Source organism: Patella vulgata, chromosome 6 (genome assembly GCF_932274485.2).
Source record: "Patella vulgata chromosome 6, xgPatVulg1.2, whole genome shotgun sequence".
Lineage (NCBI taxonomy): Eukaryota > Metazoa > Mollusca > Gastropoda > Patellidae > Patella > Patella vulgata.
The window spans coordinates 6,307,080-6,330,050 of NC_065884.2; the positions used below are offsets into that span (position 1 = coordinate 6,307,080).

General features: G+C 36.1%; 1 protein-coding gene and 1 long non-coding RNA gene across 2 annotated transcripts in view; one reads left to right on the plus strand and one right to left on the minus strand.

Annotated features, from left to right (window-relative positions):
• The first annotated feature begins 979 nt into the window (after nucleotides 1–979).
• LOC126824998 (uncharacterized) lies at nucleotides 980–5,749 on the plus strand. Its single transcript, XR_007681735.2, has 3 exons — nucleotides 980–1,175; nucleotides 4,607–4,733; nucleotides 5,621–5,749. It is a non-coding gene; the product is annotated as an uncharacterized LOC126824998 (long non-coding RNA).
• A 2,265-nt stretch (nucleotides 5,750–8,014) lies between these two features.
• LOC126824930 (uncharacterized) overlaps nucleotides 8,015–22,971 on the minus strand; it is a 29,262-nt gene continuing 14,305 nt past the window's right edge. The window contains exons 3-12 of the mRNA XM_050554384.2: nucleotides 20,922–21,120; nucleotides 18,811–18,923; nucleotides 17,216–17,347; nucleotides 15,886–16,059; nucleotides 14,992–15,062; nucleotides 13,542–13,640; nucleotides 12,209–12,282; nucleotides 11,329–11,483; nucleotides 10,263–10,355; nucleotides 8,015–9,300 (exon numbers count right to left, since the gene is read on the minus strand). Of these exons, the coding sequence (XP_050410341.1) occupies nucleotides 9,208–9,300; nucleotides 10,263–10,355; nucleotides 11,329–11,483; nucleotides 12,209–12,282; nucleotides 13,542–13,640; nucleotides 14,992–15,062; nucleotides 15,886–16,059; nucleotides 17,216–17,347; nucleotides 18,811–18,923; nucleotides 20,922–21,120 (1,203 nt within the window). The 3' untranslated portion in view covers nucleotides 8,015–9,207. The remainder of the gene's footprint in view (nucleotides 9,301–10,262; nucleotides 10,356–11,328; nucleotides 11,484–12,208; nucleotides 12,283–13,541; nucleotides 13,641–14,991; nucleotides 15,063–15,885; nucleotides 16,060–17,215; nucleotides 17,348–18,810; nucleotides 18,924–20,921; nucleotides 21,121–22,971) is intronic.

A 22,971-nucleotide genomic window follows, 5' to 3' on the forward strand; every position in this document is an offset into this window, starting at 1 on the left:
GTGCAGATTTGGCTCTTACATACTGCATTTTTAATCTCGTATTGTCCAATACTAAATTAATACATGAGCTTGGCGCAGCTCTTAAAAATCAAATTGAGATAAGATATATTAAGCACATGTGGGTCTTGTATCAATCCTTATTTCATAGTTACTGTGTCAACATTTGAGGAATTACACATAGGCTTGGTAGCTTGGCTTGCATCTAGGGCCTCAAGATGTACCTATAGACTTGGCAGGATGGCGTCTAAGGCCCCAAGATCTTGGGCCCACTATAATATTTCTGACACTGTGATAAACTTTTCTTACACACACATCCGTCATCACCCTCGACTTTGCTCAGTTGTATTTAAATACAGTTTCATCGTCCTCGAAAATCTTAAGGGAGATAAAGGGGTCTGATAAGATATTTCTAAAAAAGATGATAAAATAAACTATTAATGTTCCAGAAAAATTATAAAAAAATTGGTTTATACATTTTCCTGGTCCAACTCAGAAGTGGAAGAGTCTATTGCTTGTCTTCATCGAAATCCTACTCTGTGTGTCTTTACATGTATCTGTTCCAGAAATATAGATAATAAACAGGAGTAAGAATATTGCCTTTGCTGTGTTTTCTTGGTTTATAATAAGTTCCTGTGTGCTAATGGTATCTATATTAAGGATCGAATAACCTGGGATAGAATCACGGAGCAGAACAAGGAACACAATAAAGAAAGAAGTAAAACTTATTTCTTCTTTCAAAATAATACATTATTTTTTAATTTTAATATTTAATTATATAAATTTCCCCGATAAAACACATATAATAAATTTCGGGTTTAAAATGTTGATTTGGTAAATAAATGTTGATTTGGTAAATAAAATGTTGACATAAAAACAAAAATTAGTTTAAAATAATACAAAATGTTTACACTGGAACATAGAAACACAAAATCATCAATAGTGTCCCATATGGTCTTCCATAAATTTGAGCCACCAGTATTTCACAATAGTAGTACTGTAATATCGATATTCGGCCTGCTGTTATCAGTACAGTCTCATGACGAACTAGTTGTATGGGGTTGACAACAGTTACTATTAAAGTAAAGTACTGTTTTGATTAACAAACGCTTGACCAGAAAAGGGCTGAAACATCATGAAGATTTTGGTGTTAACTATCGTTTTACTTTTAACAACGGGTGAGTGATATATATTCGAAGCGTCTGGATGACCCGTCTACCAATATTTTAGACGACTGGATGATCTATCTTCCAATACTTTAGGTGACAAAACGAGAGCGGAGGGCGAAATGAAGTTTAATGTCTACTCGGCACAAACTAGTTCATTTCGGGACTAACATGGTTCAATTTTATTTGAATAATTCGCTTGTGCTTAGGGGATTTTAGCAGTGAGGGGTTGGGGGCGGAGAGGACCTACGAGGTTGGATAGGCGACACCACCCCTTGTCACGTACAAGAGGGGAATAGAAACCACACAAGATGACTCAGTGACCTTACGATCAAACGCTCGCGCGTAAACCATTCGGCGACCTGGATACCAATGCCCCCCCTCCCCCACGGCCGAGCCCGATGCAAAGACCTATCCTCCAAATCTGTATAAGAGAGAGAGAGAGAGAGAAATGGGGTTTAACGTCCACTCGACACAAACTAGGTCATTTCGGGACTAACATATGGTTTAATTTTATTTCAATAATTCGCTTGCGCGTAGGGGTCTTTAGCAGTGGGAGGAAACCGGAGGACCCGGAGAAAACCCACGAGGTTGGACAGGCAACCCTACTCCTTGTCACGTACAACCGGGGAATCGAAACCCCGCCAGTTGACTCAATGACAGACCGTATGATACAGCGCGCGCGTGCTAACCATTCGGCCATCCAACCCCCCATATGTATAAGACCTGAACTCTGTGATAGTGCCAGCGATACAGGTGGATCGAGTGCTGACATGATTCTTGTATCTACACAAATATTCCCGGTTAATATATTTCACTGAAATTCATTTCCCGAATAGTATCACGGAACATTCCGGTTTGTCGAAAAATTCTTTGGCTGAATGGGTAAGACGTTGGCTCGCTAACCTGGCCCCGTGTTCACAAAGCATTCTCAGACTTAAGTTGAGAATTTACTCAAAATTGTTCGCCTTAATTTAACTAAAATATAGCCCTTTATAATAATTTTGTTGTTTTAATGTATCAAATACATCAATAAGAAACTATATGCAAAGTTTTGTGTTTCTGGATCAAAGATATTTCTCATAAACTGATTGAAAGTTGAGCAAATTCTCAACTTAAGTCTGAGAATGCTTTGTGAACTCGGGGCCAGGATGTTTCGTGTTCGATCCCTATGTTGACTGAGAAAGTACATCGGGATTTGTGGTGCAAGACAAAGATTCTGGCGAGTGACCATGGACGCAGATCAAGGTGGGGACACCAGGACGCGTCCCCACCAGTATTTGTAGTGGTGGGGATATGATATACTGTGTCCCCACCACTTATTTTCCATGTTTTGCTTACTGTTAATTTTTTTTAAAATTGAAACAATTCCAGAGCTTTTATTGACATTTCAGAAAGTGTAGAGTTGGTCCCAGGCACTTGAGGTCAGGGTCCTACAGCTGCACCCGGTGATTGATTTTTATTTAACAGGGAATAAGTGATAATTCATATTATAACAGTAAATAATTAAAATATTCCATAGGGATTATAATAATATGTATATCATGTAGGTGTGCATATCTGATATGCTGAGTATTAAAAAAGGGTTAAGGAATAACTGAGATTTTGTTTTTATCTGGTATACTGGGTGATAAAGGATTTAGTTTGTATATCAGGGGAACCCTTCATTGCTAGATTTGCTGCCATACTAAATAAACGTATTTTTTTTTAAATCTAAAATTTTAGACTCGAACCCTCTATTTTTAATGAGCCAAGAATCGTGTACTTATTATTACAAGTAGGTGAATTTTTTTTGGCTGAAGATGGTTTTTAGAAATTTAGGAAATTTATCGGAAAAGACATTTTTTAAAACCTGTCATGGGCCGTCCAGAAAGAAGACAAGGGGAAAAGAAACGGGCAGATCTAGAGTGGATATAAGTGTACTGTTCTTTAGTTTTAAATATATTAAACACTTTATTGAATGTTTTTTTCGATTAAAAAAATGCTCTCTGAACTATTTTGTTATTGGTAAAAAATTCCTCAGAATCGCTGAGAATGCATATTTAGACATCATTTTGTAACAAAAATTAAAAAAATTGTAAAAGCCCCCTCCCACTTCTAGCGGCTCACGCCAGCGGCGTTCTGTTATATAGTCGGTCCTGGTACTATGTGAATCATTAAAATAGCTATGAGAACAATATAAACAGCTAGATTTAACTTTTAAAAAAGCGAAAAGTTATTATTTCATATGTGGTCGCCATTTTTGAATTTTAACGTGGGAAAAATCGCCTTTGCCATCGGATTTTTAATCACCAATGAATAATACTGTAAAATGTTACATTTATTTCAATTGGGATTGAATATTGATATGTTTAGCTGTATGTGTGGCTTGTTTTAGTTTATATAAATTAAAAGATTTGTAGGCCTGTACATTTGTGTATCCAATTGAATACACATTTTGCTCAAAGACTTTACGTAGTCTTCGAACACTACTGGGAATGGAGGCGGAGCTGAAATCTCAGTAGTGTAAATATTTCTAGTTCTTGTAGTGTACATGAGAGAATAAATCGTGAACGGTGGCGTAAAGATTTGTCTTTAGATTAGATTTCGTATCATTTTCTGCCTCAGGGATTAGAATTGTTTGCCAGAAAATGATGCTGAAAATACCCACAGAGTGCGTTTTAGAGCGTCTAGTTTTCCAAAAATTTCGGGGGAGAGAGAGAGAGAGAGAGAAATGGGGTTTAACGTCCACTCGACACAAAGTAGGTCATTTCGGGACTAACATATGGTTTAATTTTATTTCAATAATTCATTTGCGCGTAGGGGTCTTTAGCAATGGGAGGAAACCAGAGGACCCGGAGAAAACCCATGAGGTTGGACAGGCGACCCTACTCCTTGTCACGTACAACCGGGGACAATTAGAAATAAGAGTACGTTGTACGGAGCAGGCCGGGCAAAATTTCTCTCATAGCAGACTGCATGGCGTATGCCCATCTTTATTAGCCTAGTCGGAGCAGAAAAGTAGGACGTTAAACCCCATTTCATTTTATTTTAAGTAAAATCCTTACATACATCTCTAAACAATCTTCCGATTACCAACTATTTCGCCTTTATTTATTGCAGTGGTTCTCAACCTTATTTTTGCGAAAGGCACACCTTGGAACACATGAAAAAATAGCTGCACGTCTGGCTAAATATAAAATGAAAAATATTTGAATTTTTACCAAATAGAAACATGGCAAGTCATAGACGACATACATCCGTAAATACCTAGTCATTGACACATTGAATGACTCAAACTAAATAAAGAAAACACAGCAATAAACTTATCAGTAGTGAATACACAATTGGGATCACATGTTTTTTCGCATTTTCTTAGTGTGCTGTTCAAAATGTCGCGACACACTGGTTAAGAATCACTGGTTTATTGTTTATTATAGTTGCAACTATTTATTTATTTCCAGGTTGTTGGAGTTCACCAATACGAGATTGTCGTACTATACATTGTGGTGTTTTAACCAGGGCACCTGTGTGTGGCAGTGACGGTGTAACATATACTAATTACTGTACTTTTGATTTAATGATTTGCTCGTAAGTCTCTCAATTTGTTTATCTTAAAACATATTTAAACCTTTAAACAAACTGGTAAACCCCGATATTTGTCGTGTGTCTTTTACTCTAAATCTTTAACTGACATATTAATGTATATATTGTAGAGCGATTACATTTACATGTATAACCCTAGGGTTTTGTAGAGGGAATATGTGTATAACCCTAGGGTTTTGTACAAGAATATGTGTATAACCTAGGTTTTGTAGAGGGAACACATGTATAACCTAGGTTATATAACCCTGAGGGTTTGTAGAGGGAATATGTGTATAACCCAGGGTTTTGTTGAAAGAATACGTGTATAATTCCAGGGTGTGTAGTGGAAATATGTGTACATCCTATGATCCTAGGGTATTGTAGAGGGAATACATGTATAACCCTGGGGTTTTGTAGAGAGAATAAATGTATACCCTAGGGTTTTGTAGAGAGAATAAATGTATGCCCTAGGGTTTTGTAGAGGGAATAAATGTATACCCTAGGGTTTTGTAGAGGGAATAAATGTATAACCCTAGGGTTTTGTAGAGAGAATAAATGTATACCCTATGGTTTTGTAGAGAGAATAAATGTATACCCTAGGGTTTTGTAGAGAGAATAAATGTATACCCTAGGGTTTTGTAGAGGGAATAAATGTATACCCTAGGGTTTTGTAGAGAGAATAAATGTATACCCTAGGGTAATTGAGAAGAAGTACAAGTATATCTTAGGGTTTTGTTAAGGGAATATGATGACAATATATATTTTTATTTTGTGTTGTTTTTTTTTTTATCAGTCAGAATATTTATTCTGTTCAAACCTTCACTGTTTTCAAGTATTTTTAGTGTCATGTGTATCCTAGGGGTTTGTGTTGATATTTTTTTGATATATTGTAGAGGCCAGATACGCGGCGTGTGGACGGTGCATAATGGAACGTGTAGTCAGTGAAATGATTCCTACGGATTCATAACAAGAGTAACAACAGCTCTCCACCATAATCTAACACAAATAAAAATTCAAACATCTTTTTGTTATTTTTAAATATAAATCGGCGATAACCTTAAGGGGGCATTAGGTAAGATTAGATATAAAGAGATAAAGAGAGAGAGAGAGAGAGAGAGAGAGAGAGGGAGAGAAAGAGAGAGAGAGAGAGAGAGAGAGGGGGGGAGAGAGAGAGAGAGAGAGAGAGGGTTTAACATCCACTCGACACAAACTAGGTCATTTCGGGTCTAACATATGGTTCAATTTTATTTCGATAATACGCTTGCGCGTTGGGGTCTTTAGCAGTGGGAGGAAACCGGAGGACCCGGAGAAATCCCACGAGGTTGGACAGGCGACCCTACTCCTTGTCACGTACAACCTGGAAATCGAAACCCCGCCAGTTGACTCAATGACAGACCATATGATACAGCGCGCACGTGCTAACCATTCAGCCACCCCCCCCCCCCCCCGATTAGATAAAGAGCTATATTAGTTAAAACATAGATAATAAAAAGAGAATATTATGCTGAATATTTCAGTCAAATAACCACTCTGACAGTACTCGTTATAATAGTTTAAAAAATAGATGATAAAAGAGAATATGCGGAAAATTCCAGTCAAATTATTTCACTCTGAGCCTAGATATTAGCAATACAATTATAGACTAGTCTCGATTGCCATTATTACCGTTGTTACAATACACAAAGTCTCGATTATCTATTTTTACGGTAACCGCATCAACCACAAAAAATAATTAAATCTACTTATATCGCAGCCATCCGATTGAATCTCATGTTGATTGTGGTCTTGGTAAGTTCATTAATGTCTAATGAATAATTTACATAGCATTTCAGGCCTGCAGATTTAGCTCTTGCATAATGTATCTTTAATACATGTTGGACACCAGTGATTCTATTGTTACAAACTAGGTCAATTCGGGACTAAAATATGCTTCAATTTTATTTCAATAATTCGCTTGTGCGTAGGGGTCTTTAGCAGTGGAAGGAACGGGGGGGAAACCCACTAGGCTGGACAGGCGACCCTATTCCTTGCCACGTACCACTGGGGAATCAAAAACCACGCCAGTTGACTCAATGACAGACCTTATGAAATGAAATGTGGTTTAACGTCCCACTTTTCTGCTCCGAACTTGGCTAATGAAGACGGGCATACGCCATGCAGTTTGCTATGTGAGACATTTTGCCTGGCCTGCGCCCTACAGCCTACTCTTATTTCGAATTGCAACTGTCAAGGGTTCTTTTACGTGTACACGGAACTTCGTTTTTTCTTCCTATCCGAATGATTATACGTTGTCAATCGCCAGAATCTTTGTCTTGCACCACAACTCCCGATGAACTTTCTCGGTTAACCTAGGGATCGAACACGGAACATGCGAGCCAACGTCATACACTCATTGAGCCTAGGAATGTTTTGACAAACGGCTATGTTCCGTGAGACTATTCGGGCAATGAATTTCAGTGAAAAAAAAATTAACCCGGAATATAGGTGTAGATACGAGAATCATGTCAGATCTCAATCCACCTGTACCGCACTGCGGCCTATTCTTAAATCGAATTCTAATTGTCAAGGGATCTTTTACGTGTACGCCAATGTATACACGGGATCTCGGTTTTTCGTCCCACCCCCTTCGCCTTGCATTACTGACAAGGGTTAACCACGCCGGAAAATCTGGATGAACTTTCTCGAAATGCTGGAATCGAACACCCGACCTCCAGGCCCTATACAGACCTTATAATTTCTACTTATATACGGCAGCTCGGGATCATGTTGTCAAAGCACCAAAACTGGGATTTCACAGAACCCTTTTTTGTATTACCCTGACGCAAAGAAGCCAATACCAATTGTGTCAACTGGCCGATGATGTGCACAGATGTAGCATCGTGTCCCGACAGCCACACCTGCGCTCATGGTGTGGTTTCGGGTTCAGATCAGCTGTCAAACGATATACATCGGAACATTGACACCTCGGAATAGACTGGTCGTCATTCACTCCGAACTGTCTTATCAGAATTACGTTGGATTGGTTATAAATGTTATTCATTATCTAATGGGTCGAAGACAGTTGTCTGGTTTACCTATGGAAGCCACCTCTGACCACCATACATGGTTGGATCAAATCTAATCTGTCAAATGATACTTTTCCGGAAAGCTCCAAAAATATATGCCCTTCATTTTAATTACTCCCATGTCTAAACCACAAATCCCTGGCTCTCTGCTTGTAATAAAACTATAAATGCTCATGGTTACACATCCACAATTACTAACGACAAACATTTATTAAAATATTTTATTATTTTAAATAACTTTATTGTGGTTCATAGAAGGAATGCATAACAATTTCAATATATACAGGTCATAGTTTATATTACCATGGCAACAATATGTTAAAGCCTAATAACTGTTGAATTTAAATCAAAATAAACATCTTTATCTAAACAAACTTATTTTGGTGAAAACCAATCAAGAGTTTTCAAACCTTGTATTTGAGAAATGTGCTGGTTTGTACTTGAATTTGTATACTTTAACTAAATGTGAAGACTCCACGTTTTTTTTTATTTAACTTTATATTGCTACTTTAAATATTGTTTTAGCAAGTGGGACTCTAATAAATATCAATTATAAAAAAAAACATTTAAGACAAGAGAGAGAAATGGGGTTAAAAGTCCACACGACACAAACTAGGTCATTTCGGGACCAACATATGGTTCAATTTTATTTCAATAATTCACTTGTGCTTAGGGGTCTTTTAGCAGTGGGAGGAAACTGGAAGACCCAGAGAAAACCGGAGGACATGGAGAAAGCCTATGAGATTGAACAGGCGAGGATTCGAAACCAGCCACTTGACTCAATGACAAACCTTATGATTTCATTGGCCTAGCACTCAACTCATAGCACAAATTTTACCTTTTGGCCAATGAAAAGCCTGCATTCTCAAAATATTTTAGCTTAAGTTTTCTTGAATAAACCCTGAACAGCAAGTCAAAGTCACTATGACGAAAACCATAGGCCTTAGGAGGAGATACCTGGGAGGGGTTACCTGTCTAAAACCGTAGGCCTTGGGAGGGGACACCTGTCTAAAACCATAGCATAGGACGGGGATACCTGTCTAAAACTAAATGCATTTATCCCTACTTATACATGACAGACCTGGATAATCATTTTTGTCTGTTTAACAACCAAATTCAGGGGCTATTTGACTTACAGGGGCTATTTACAGGGACTATTTGACTTATAGGGACTAGTAAATTATATACACATATATTTTTATATATTTATATATATATATATATATATTAAGCAAAAATTCTTTAATATGCTACAACTATTATCACCAATTTCTTCTTGTAGACAATTTAAAATTCATTAAAATAAATTTTCTTTCTTTCATGAATTATCCTGTTATTACTAGATTAGAAACAAGAAATTGAGAGTTATATCACAAATGCATATAAATACACAGCTGTTACTTTCTCCTCCCACTTCATCTCTGTGCATGGCTGGTACCAATACCTCCCCATTCTAATAACTTTTTGTCAGGATTTTCTTGCCAATTTCCATCCAGGTCTAAATTCAACTGAAATAAAATTATTATTAAAACATTGTTATGATTTTACATGGGAGTTAATGAGTATATTGCCTTGTCAACTCCCTTTAAATGGGGCAAGTCTGTAACTCAATACCATCCATTGTCTTCGACATTGAAAACAAGAATTATTAGTCAATTTAAATCAACATTGATGTTGTGATCTTACTGTGAAAAAATGAGCTTCTGATATCCAATATTTAAGACAAGATGAAAATTTAAAAATTGGCACATAAATTGCATGCCAGTATGTTTCCGAGTGTCATTCGACTCGATGAACGAGGCTAAACATATCCCACAGGGGAATACTAATGGTGTAGACTGGAATAACTAGATTCCAAAGATTGCCCTTCAATTTAGACTCTGCATATTTTGCCGAACATAACTGTTTAAAAATTACAGTAAAAACAGAAAAGATTGAATGGAAATCATTTTATATACATTCATTTTACATTATTATATGTGTTGCAACCCCATTTGTGTCCATTTTTAGGTGCCAAAGAATAGGGATTTAGCTCCTTTAAGCTCACCATGAGATCATTTCACTTTTTCTCGATTCCCGTATTTAAAGGTGTAGTCTCAAAAGGAATGACACCACCTTTTTCAGATACAGATCGCAATATTAACGAAATGAAATGAAATGGGGTTTAACATCCTATTGTGTGCTATGAGGGAAATTTTGCCCGGACAGCGGCACTATGGCCTACTCTTATATGGAATTCCAACTGTCAAGTGATCTTTTACGTGCAAGCCAATGTGTGCACGGGACCTCGGTTTTTCGTCCCATCACAACGACTAGACAGCTGTCCTTGTCGGGCCTCTATCCTGCATCACTGATAAGGGAGAACCACGCCGGAAAATCTGGATGAACCTTCTCGGCCAATGCAGGGATCGAACACCTGACCAAAACGAAATATAGATGTGTATTTTCATCAGATTGGTTTATTACCAACCTTTCTACTCTGATGCCTCTGCGTATCTTTATTTTCCCACTGTTTTTGTTGTATCTGAGCTTCTTTAGCTGTAGCACCTCCACATCCCCACACCTGAAAACAAACCAAATAAAATTTTTATTTTATTTAAAAAAAATACCAAATATTTCATAATTTATTCAAATTGGATGCCGTCTATGTTATGTTCACTAAGTAGTACATCCTCCCTCACACACAATACCGTTTTTGCTAGCAAGACAATTGCATTTGGGGAAATCGCCGGCAAGGTCAATTCCTGGCAATGCAGGCTTATATGCTATAATGCTTATTTTAATAAACGTCTAGTTGAACAGAATGTATCAACCATTACTCCCGATCTAAGGCTCTGTTATTGGATGGGGCATGGTGACCCAGTGAGAAAGGCACTGGCTCACACCAATATGTAGGGTTTTAATGATATACCCTGAGATGGTATATTTCGATATACAAGCCATGGTTTGGTTCACAGATAGAAAAGCTGTGGATAATAATGTGGTGTGTCGCCATTAAATATCATATACTCCTTTTTATTTTTTAAGTAAATTTGAAAAGAGAAAATACTGTGATACGTATCGTATCAAGAGGTTAGCATATCGTTGCAGTCCTATCAATATGTCCCACATCAATCTTAGTATCAGTAGTGCAATGGATGGGACAATAGAACTCCAGCATCCCCTAATCTAATGTCTGGTTGTCCAGATGCTACAAAAAAAGAAACAAAACTCAGCCCCCCCAGGTTATAGAGAGAGAAAGAGAGAGAAATGGGGTTTAACGTCCACTCCACGTGACACAAACTAAGTCATTTCGAGACTAACACATGGTTCAATTTTATTTCAATAATTAGCTTGCACATAGTAGTGGGAGGAAACTTGAGGACTCAGAGAAAACCCACAAGGTTGGACAGGCGACCCTACTCCTTGTCATGTACAACCCTGCCAGTTGACTCAATGACAGACCTTCTGATACAGCACGCATGTGCTAACCATTCGGCTATCCTCCCCCCTCCCCCCACCTAGGGTATATAGAAATGAAATAAATTTAAACCAACCTCTATTTTATGTAGCGTACAGGAAACACCATAATGTTCTATCTGTTCAAAATCTTGTGGTAGAAATATGACTTTATTCTGATCACCTTTACCTACTTGTATACCTTTAGGTAAATCACGTGAATATTCATTCCATAATAACATATTCTCACCAGCTATGGGACAAAATAAAAATAATATTTTCAGCTAAATACATGCAATTAAAATACTAATAATCAGCTCTATTAACAATCTATAAAATATGAGAGAGAGAGAGAGAGAGAGAGATATGGGGTTTAACATCCACTGGACACAAATTAGGTCATTTCGGGACTAACACATGGTTTAATTTTATTTTAATAATTTGCTTGCGCAAAGGGGTCTTTAGCAGTGGGGGGAAAACAGAGGACCCTAAAAAAAAAACATGAGGTTGGACAGGCAACCCTACACCTTGGCACGTACAACCAGGAATCGAAACCCCGCCAGTTGACTCAATGACAGACCTTATGATACAACGCGCACGCACTATAACTATTCGGCTATCCAACCCCCCAAAATAAAATAAGAATCGTCATATTATAGCGCTGGAATTCCAAACAAGTAGGAGCAGGTCATTTCGGGACTAACATATGGTTCAATTTTATTTCAACAAATTCCTTGCACGTAGGGGTCTTTAGCAGTGGGAGGAAACCAGAGGACCCGAAGAAAACCCAAGAGGTTGAACAGGCGACCCTACTCCTTGTCACGTACACCCAGGGAAAAGAAACCATGCCAGTTGACTTAATTACAGGCCGAATGACTCAATGCGCACTTGCTAACCATTCGGCCATCCAACCCCCCTAAAGAAAAACATGAATAAAGAAAATCAGTGGATGTTATAAACTAGGTAATATATACAAACCTTGTACAACTCTATAGACAGGGGATAACTGTATTAACATACAATCAGGTCCTCCAAATAAACTTGTACTTTCTCTATAAATATAAAACATTACACAGTCTAATAAACTTTCTCTATAAAACATCATACAGTCTGATAAACTTTCTCTATAAAGCATCGTACAGTCTGATAAACTTTCTCTATAAAACATCATACAATCTGATAAACTTTCTCATACAGTCTGATAAACTTTCTCTATAAAACATCAAAGTCTGATAAACTTTCTCTATAAAGCATCATACAGTCTGATAAACTTTCTCGATAAAGCATCATACAGTCTGATAAAACTTTCTCTATAAAACATCAAACAGTCTGATAAAATTTCTCTATAAAAAATCAAAGTCTGATAAACTTTCTCTATAAAACATCATACAGTCTGATAAAACTTTCTCTATAAAACATCAAACAGTCTGATAAAATTTCTCTATAAAAAATCAAAGTCTGATAAACTTTCTCTATAAAACATCATACAGTCTGATAAAACTTTCTCTATAAAACATCAAACAGTCTGATAAAATTTCTCTATAAAAAATCAAAGTCTGATAAACTTTCTCTATAAAACATCATACAGTCTGATAAACTTTCTCTATAAACTTTCAGAGATTGTGACACAAACATGCTCAAATCAACCTCCACAGAAACCTTGACATTGAATTATTGAATGAGCCTTGAACTTTGCAACTCGATTATCACAGGTAGACATTTTTGCTGGAAAGCGCAAGACTTGGTATTCGCAATGATCGAGGAACCTAATAGACTCTCAAGCTGAGTGAACACCCAATCAAAATTAGTAGGCTACCGAAATATGCAGGGTATTACGTGAAGGCCTTGATAAGATGTACAGAGTTGAAGTGAGACAAAGTCTTCTATTGAAGATGTTGATATACAGGTTCCAAGCAGATGCTCGATTGCAGTGATGCGGATTCTAGTCCAGTCACAGGTAATGTGCGTAGAATCATGACAGAATTAAACACAACCAATATGTTTCAGATGTCATGGTTGGTCGACATATTTTCTTTTAACTCGATTGTCACTATATTTGGGATTGAGAACATTCAATTTCGGATTGTCAATCAAGTATCCCTAAAGAAAACAGGGGCCTTATTCATGAAATTTTAACTAAGATTAAATCAAAATTTTAGTTATTTGATTGGATAATATTAGATTGATTATAGTGCTTAGCCAATCAAAACTGAGGTATCTACTAAAATTTGGATTTTATCTTTAGTTAAGATTTCGTGAATCGGGGCCCTGACTATTTTTACCCCAAATCTGAAATATATAATAAACCAACCTCCAGCCACAATCAGCAGCTATACAGTAAAGATTTCTTCCTTCAAATGATAAAAATGTCATGGTTGGTCCAGAATACGATGTCACATGATGAGTAAATCTACAAATAAATACATTGATTGGATAATCATACAATAAGAACATAGATAAAGCAGTTGTCTCCCTTTGACTAAGTAGCATGCCCTATAACTCAGGTATTGACCGGTTGGGCTGTTTTAGCAGAGGTTACTGTATTTAATGTTTAGTTTCAAACCAGTGTTGCTATTTCAAATTTATTCTTGTCCGACATATTTACAGAAAATAAAGGGGCATAACTCTCAATTTTATTTAAGCAGACGGATTCCGACGACAATTGAAAATCACCTGTCAACAAAATAATCTTCATTGATGTGGCTTATAATGAGAGAGAGAGAGATGGGGTTTAACGTCCACTTGACACAAACTAGGATATTTCGAGACTATCACATTGTTCAATTTTATTGCAATAATTCGTTTGCGCGTAGTGTTCTTTAGCAGTAGGGGGGGGGGGGAACCGGAGGACACAGAGAAAACCCATAAGGTTGGACAGCCAAACTTACTCCTTGTCACATACAACTGGGGAATCGAAACCACGCCAGTTGATACAATGACAGACCTTATGATAACCATTCGGCCATCCAACCCCCGTTATAATAACAGAAATTTACATTTACGATGATAAACAGCGGTACACTTACATCCAATCATCTACAGATATTTCCAAATTATCTGGATATTAATTAATTCATTTTTCAATGCACAAGAAAACTAAACAGAACATTTGTAAGACTTATAAGCCAAATATTTCCATGAAAAAACCATTGTAATTTGAAAAGTTTCATAGATTAAAAATGAAATGAAATGCGTTTTAACGTCCTACTGTTTGGCTCTGTCTGGGCTCACGAATACAGGCATACATTCATACAGTATGCTATACAGTGTGCTATGAGTGAAATTTTGCCAAGACAGTGGCAAGGTTTCTTTTATGTGCACATTAATGTGTATACGGTAACCTCCACTTTCAGTCCCATCCGAACAACTATACATTGTCCCTTGAAATGACCTCCGTCCCGCACCACTGATAAGGGGGAACCACCTTGGTAAATCCTGATGAACTTTCTCAGTCAACCCAGGGATCGAACACGGGACCTCCAGGTAAACGAGCCAATGTCTTACTAACTGAACCACTGGGCCCCCCTCCCCAACTCTGCTAATATTTGTGACTGTGGCCTGTCTGTTCAGGGTTGGTGGCTACACTAGGGCTGTCCCGAGGCTGAAATTTGACGTATAGGGGTTAGCTCGGACCGGGGAGTAATATACACTAGGTGGCGTTAGCATATCACTTCCGGTTTCAGAGTTACAGGTACAACCCAGGCAGTGTCGCGTTATCCGCTAGTAGATTATAATCCCTGGTTGTCAAGACTACAACTTACCTGTTTAACGACTGACCATGCTGTGAGCTGCTGTATAATAATGACCAACTCTGACACCTGGTTAATCTAGCCTACACAAACATAAAATATACATGTAGATTCCATCATATGATTATAAATTTTGATGATTCTTGTTAATCTAGCCTATACAAATATAACATATCAATATGATAATAAATTTGAAAGCAAATTCTTTTTTCTCATGAAACAAAATAGGGTTTAACGTATTAGTTTTCTTCATGAAAATGGGCATACTCCATGCTATGGTTCTTTTAGCCGCACACCAACAAGAGCTAATAAAAATGGACATAATCCACGCTATGGTTCTTTTTGGGGCACACCAACAAGGGCTAATGAAAATGGACATAATCCACGCTATGGTTCTTTTAAGGCGCACACCAACAAGAGCTAATGAAAATGGGCATACTCCATGCTTCTTTTAGGCACGCACCAACAATGGCTAATGAGGACGGATATCCATGTATGCCATTCAGTGTGTTATGAAAGAAATTTTGCCTGGATAGTGGCACTACTGTCTACTATTATATCGAATCTCAACTTTCAAGGGATCTTTTACGTGCACATTAACATGTACATGGGACCTCGTTTTTTTTTTTATCCCATCCAAACAACTAAATATTGTTCCTTGTCAGAGAGAAATGGGGTTTAACGTCCACTCGACATAAACTAGGTCATTTTGGGACTAACACAGGTAGGTAGGAGTCTTTAGCAGTGGGAGGAGCCTGGAGAAAACCCACGAGGTTGGACGTACAAGCGGGGAATCAAAACCACACCACTTGAATAAATGACAGACCTTATGATTTTGCCCGCACGCGTTAATCATCTCACCCACACCCACCCACACCCAAATATTAAAAGAGATTAGACTATTACCAGTTTCATAATCAGATTATAAGAATTAAGTAGAGGATTATTGGACGACGTTTCACCGGTAGGAGTTCGTGTAAAACTTGTAGGAATGGTTGCCGATAGTACCCACAACATTCCCATGGTTACCAGATATCTACCTTCCGCAAAACCTTCCAACTGTGGAACTGGAGCTGTTTCCTATGACAACAGAAACAAACAAAGACTTAATAAACAGTAGATATATCATTCTATTGCCGTTTAGTTAAACATACATTATGCAAGAGCTAAATCTGCCTATTGCAGGTCTTTCTTTAGGCCTAAAATGTTATCTAAATTATTAATTAGACGTTAATTAACTGATCCAGGCCATAATCAACTCTTGATGGCATGGGATTTCTCCGATATTAAATAGATCAGAACAGTTCAGCCATATTTTGATTTAAGCTAAAAATGGAGGAGCGAGACTTAGCTTCGAACAACCAGTCCAGTACGGAGGTTGAAATTATTGCACACATCTTGTCAAACCTTCAAAGGCTAATATCTTCGCTCGCAATAGAGTAATTTGAATGAAATTTTCAAATTATTCATTTTCAATTATCTATTATAGCCAGAATTGCTAGCTCTTTATCTTAATCTTACATAATGTATCTTTAAACCAATATTTCATTCAATAAACTGAATCAGACAGAACAAGTTAAATTTTATACAATAAACAATGGTGGACATATATATATAGACAGTAAGTTCCAAACATTAAGATATATACATTTGCATATTAAATTATGAAATAAAACCAAAATAACTATATTACATGTATATAAATGTGCTTTAAGATATTCACCATAGTCTACAGATTGCTTGTCAGTCATATAGGTGAATAAAATGGAAAAAGCATTGGTACATTTTTAGATTTGATTTAAAGGGCATATGGCTCTATTCTTTGGAATTTTAAAATAGTCGAAAATGGATCTAAAAGCACATACATATATTAACCCTTTGGAGACTGACACCCTGAACGACATTAGGCTTATATACTCTATACTAGCCTCCCAGGGTAAAAATGAACCCAAAAATTTTTTGGGTAATATTATGAGCCCTTAGGACCCGAGCAGTCTAAAAAAAAGGGCAAGAATACCTTGGCAAGAATACTAAGCTGCCGGTATATCAGCCGCCACAGATACTTGTTCGTTACCGATTGGCTACTGATTGTTTGGTACTCCAGCGGTCTTTTGGCCGCTCGGGTACAAAGGGTTAATGTAATCTGATACATGGTTTTAAAGTGATTTTACACATTTCCAGGACAATGGTGTATGAGAATACAGAAGCTGTCAATATAATGTTAGCAAGGACTTACCAACTCTGATGGAAGTGTAGATCCGGTTAATATACTGAATACCCAGTTGTGTACTCCACAAAAAAAATGGGGACAGTTCCAATTTAACCAACTTTCAAATGCCTCCAACGTTAGCTCTGTTTCGATACCAAACTAAAAATATACAAGATTTAGAATGATACTAGGATGCTTCTAATGTTAGCTCTGTTTGAGCTAAAAACATATTCAAACTATAGAAAATGTGCTTCAAATCCTTCTCAAAACTTTGTGTTCACAGGGAGATACCTCAAGCTATAAATAAACTGTTGTTAGACGCCATGTCTGTCACCTCAGTTCATTAAGGGAGGGTCCAATTTTCAGAATGTATTTTACATACATGTACATGTAACTTACTGTTCATTTACCATACCACTGTAACCCAGGTATCATTTAATCTTGTGTATCTAGCACTAATTTCTTTCACATTCGTTCAATATCAAATCTTTGTTTAAAAATTTGTATAAACCGTTTAAAATCACCAAAAATCATCTAATTTGTACTTGTGTCCAGTTTAAAGCTGACTGATTAATTTTGATAATGAGTGTCCAATTTACAAGTATTTAATTTCGTGACCACTGTCCAAACATTAATCATTATACATCAATAATCAATTGGGTTGTTTATTTCTTAACAATGATTGAGAAATGAAACACTTGTAAATTGGACACTCATTATCAAAATTGAATAGTCAGATTTAAACTGGACAGAAGTACAAATTAAACGATTTATGGTGATTTTAAACAGTTTTTATGAATTTTTAAACAAAGATTGGATATTAAATGAATGTGAAAGAAATTAGTGCTAGATACACAAGATTAAATGATACCTGGGTTACAGTTACTAAAGCCTAAGTAAATTCTTGGAATATCCTCTCCCAACTTCTTTATCTGTCATCTAATTGCAGAGACTGTTGTATGTTTTATACCCCTCAGTGTTCCCAAAACCGCCTAACCCGCTCCCTCAGTCAAGCTAGCACACAATAAACTGGCAGATAACAGTCGGGTTGTGGGTTAGTAAAACCCTGACATTTTTGCCCAGTGCTTGCCCCATGGGTGGGTTTTTTTTTAGGTAATCCAATATTTTTCTAGTAAGATTGGGGGTCTATACTTTCCATATATAGCACATTTGCCTTACTTTCGGGCAATGTATCTTAAAGGATTATATTTGTTTAAAAGAATTATATAGGCTTTGAATGTTTCCCAATCCTCAAATCCATAAAATAGTGTTTATATAAAAAAAATCTTTGTTTAATTTATATAAGTAAAATGAGACAGAGACAGAAATGGGGTTTAACATCCACTCGACACAAACTAGGGTATTTCGGGACTAATATATGGTTCAATTTTATTTCAATAATTTTCTTGCGCATACAGGTCTTTAGCAGTGGGAGGAACGGAGGACCCAGGTCCCAGAGAAAATCAACGAGGTTGGACAGGCAACCCTACTCTTTTTCACGTACAACCAGGGAATCAAAACCACGTCAGTTGACTCAATGAGACATTTCGGCCATCCAACCCCCCATAAGTAAAATGACTATTAGTCTGGTTTTAAATATGTTTAGAGGCAAGGTATCTTACCATACTGGTCACTATTGATTCAAATACTTTCTCATCCCGTTCATCTTTACTGTAGGGTATTTTAGACGCTGATAATGTTAAAGCGTACGCTATTTCTACCATCTGTAGGGCATCTATAATACAACAAATAAATTCATAAACATTCATCTATAATACTCAAATACATATATAAACATTTATCTATAATACAACAAATACATAAACATTCATCTATAATACAACAAATACATACATAAACATTCATCTATAATACAACAGATATATACATACATAAACATTGATTTAAAGGGCATCTACAACACAAAAATATGTTCATAAACATCTATTTAAATTAAAGTCTATTTAGGGCATCAGCAATACAAAAATACATACATAAAAATTCATTTAAATTTCTGTGTGTCCTTTACCACTGTAACCCGGGTATCATTTAATCTTCAAATAACACCCAATTAATCATTATACATCAATAATCAATCGGGCTGCTTATTTTTAAACAGTGATTGGGAAATTAAAAGTTTGCAAATTGGATGCTTGTATGTATATCAAAATTTTACGGTCAGCTGTAAACTGGAACTAAATTAGATAATTTGGGTGACTTAGACATTTCTATGAATTTTCAAACAAAAGATTTGAAATTGAATAAATGTGAAAGACATTAGAGTTAAATACACATGTATGATTATCCAGTATTATTTCTGATTGCTTTATAAACTTTATCAGGATAATGTACTTGATAAATGAGCCTAAGGCACATTTAGGGATTCATTTAGATTTTTTTACTTCCTCTAACTAGGCTAAAATATTTACGTGTGTTAATTAATGAAATTAATGAGAATTAAAAAATAAAACCAGGTCATGGGATCTTTTTAACAAGAATATTTTGTATGTGCTTAATGTGTGTGAAATAGATTTATTTAACGTCCGCTTCCACCGAGGTGATATCGCAGACAATGTCTCTTAATTTATCATATCAATTTAAATACTAAACACGTTTCAACTCTAACAATATCGTAGTTTGCAAGTGTTATAAAATCACCCCCAGAATGATCAAAAAATGAACAAGAGAAAAGATGGAATAAAAACAAATTAATGAGAAAGGTAAAAAACGAGATTTAATGTACATGTAGAGCGAGACAAACAGGGTTTAACATCCACTTGACACAAACTAGGTCATTTCTGGATAAATACTTGGAATGTAAACCATGCCACTTGACTCAATAACCATTTGACCCCCCAACCCCGCCACAGGATTTGTAGACAAAACAAACTCAAAATAAGTGGTTTCCTAACCATTTGTTGGTTGCGACCCTATTCCAGCAACCATCATCTGATCGCAATTCCTCAAAGAACATATCCTAGATACGAGTTGAAAACTCCTAAACTAGTTTCACTTTCCAGATCAAAATGTAATGAGAGACTGACGAAACAAATCGAGAGGAAATGCGATTAACAATGTGGCATGAGCTGAATAGATCAGGGATTTACATGTATTATATATATGCTTTTCATGGAAACATATGTAGCATTTTTTCAAATCTATCAGAGTAGTTCGTCATGGCCCCATGAAAAGTGCTGTGTGACCCCAGCTGGGGTCTCGACGATTGATAAAGCGTATACATGTTTAATCTGAATTGATAAAGTGTATACATGTATAATCTGAATTCAAATACCTTAATCTACGATTTTGTCAGATGGAGGAGACAAAATAAAATGGTTATCATTAAACAGTTCAAAAACAGACCACGTAAATCAGTAAAATATTCGTTTGTAACACAAAAAATTCAGGAAAGATAATCTAGATGTGATGTCTATTATTAATTCTACGCAACATGTAGCTGGGTAAAGTAACTCAGTATATTAATTATATCCCCAATAGCATTGGGTATTGCCACTGCAGTCACAACACGATTCATAATCAGGTCAATATTTACCAAGAAAACAACAGGGTAAATGAATAATTGATATTTTTAGTCCTGCCGATATTGTAGAAATAAAACTGTTTTTTATCACGATATTGATGTGGATCAAAAAAAGGACCAAAACAATTTGAGACAATGGATAGCTGGTTATAGGTACTTTATAAAGGGAGATAATCCCACTATTATACTGACCTGCCTTACTTAACGTGTTATTACCACCAGAAAATAAGCGGAAATAATATTCCTGTTGATCTTTCTCATCAAATTTCTTTAAAACTTCTCGGCCTGATTTTGTGAATTGTTCCCGTGTAATACGTTCTTTAGTTGTTCCGTTGATCATTGTACTGTACATCAATTTACCAAATTTATGTAATGGACCGTGAAATACATTCTGAAAATAGATAATAATGGACCGTGGAATACATTCTGAAAACATTCTGAAAATAGATAATTTATGTAACGGACCGTGAAATACATTCTGAAAATAGATAATAATGGACTGTGGAATACATTCTGAAAATAGATGATAATTTATGTAATGGACTGTGAAATACATTCTGAAAATAGATAATTTACATAATGGACCGTGAAATATACATTCTGATTATAGATGATAATTTATGTAATGGACCGAGGAATACATTCTAAAGTTAGGTTGCCAGGCAACGAAACATACGCCCACAGCAGCAAATCATCCGAGCGGGCGACAAGGGTTGTTGCATATTTATTCCTTTGTACTTGTAGGCAATTGGGGGCCTTTACAAAACAGTTCGATACTGATCAGATTATAATTTTTGCCATTTGAGGGTTCACAAGTTTCTACAAATTGAAACAAGGGTCTCAAATCTGGAAGTAATTGTTGAAATTTGACAGGCTTTTTCGTTTCACAAATTTAAATCATACATGTAAATTTCATACATATCAGATGATAACTTTCATCAATCGAGCATTAACAAGGTTGAACAAAGTGAAACAAGAGCAATAACTCTAGAAGTAATAAACGGAAATTGCTGAAATTCAATAGGATTCTTCTCTTTACTAATTTCAATGACGCATATAAATTTCATACAGATTGGCAGATAACTTTTGATGTTAGAACGTTCACAAGGTTAAACAAAGTGAAACAAGGGCCATAACTCTAGACATAATAAAAGGAAATTGCTGAAATTCAATATGTTTCTTCGTTTCCAGAATTTAAATTTTGCATATAAAGTTCACAAAGATAGGATGTTAACTTTTGGCATTAGAGCGTTCACAAGGTTCAACAAAGTGAAACAAGGGCCATAACTCTAGACTTTATAAACGGAAGTTATTGAAATTAAATAGGATTCTTCATCTCACTAATGTAAACACCATATATCAATTTTAAAACAATTGGATGATAACTTTTGGCATTAGAGCGTTCACAAGAAATTGTTGTCAACGGATGGACGGACAGATCGAGGGACGGAAAGATCGAGGGACGGACAGACGGACGGACGGGGGCGACAGCAATATACGTCCACATTTCTATGTGGCCGTATAAAAATGAATCATTAAATTTGTTTAACGGATCATGGAATACAGTCTACAGTCTACAACTAAATCACAATTTATGTAGCAATTCATGTATGTAACGACTTATGGACTACATAAAAATAGATCATAATATATGTGTGGATCATGGAATAATTTCTAGAAATGGATCGTAATTTATGTTACAATTAATAATTTAGTCAATAATTCATAATTTACATACATTCTAGAAATGGATCATAGTTTATTTAACAGATCATGGAATACATTCTAGAAATAGATGATAATTTATGTAACGAATAATGGAATACATTTTATAGAGTTCAACAACTCCTATAGATTTCAGAACGATTGGATTATGATTGAAGCCGCTAAAGTGCTAAAACGATTTCATATTCACAGGGAATAACTCTGAAAAATCGTTACAAATCAATATTTTTCTCTTAAATAGGGCAGACAACAAATACAAATTTCAGATACATGTAGGTTAATTATTGCTGCATAAAATGTTCATCGAAGGCTCATGAAAAGCTGCATAAAATGTTCATCGAAGGTCCATGAAAAGTTCTAACAAGATTTCTAACAAAGGGACATAACTCTGAAGGTAATTATCAAAACACTAAACATATATGGGTGTATAAACATGATCACATGGATATCAGGGGTTTTTTCTTCTAAAGATAAAATGTTATGACATAATATTGTACTAAAAACACGACACGTACGT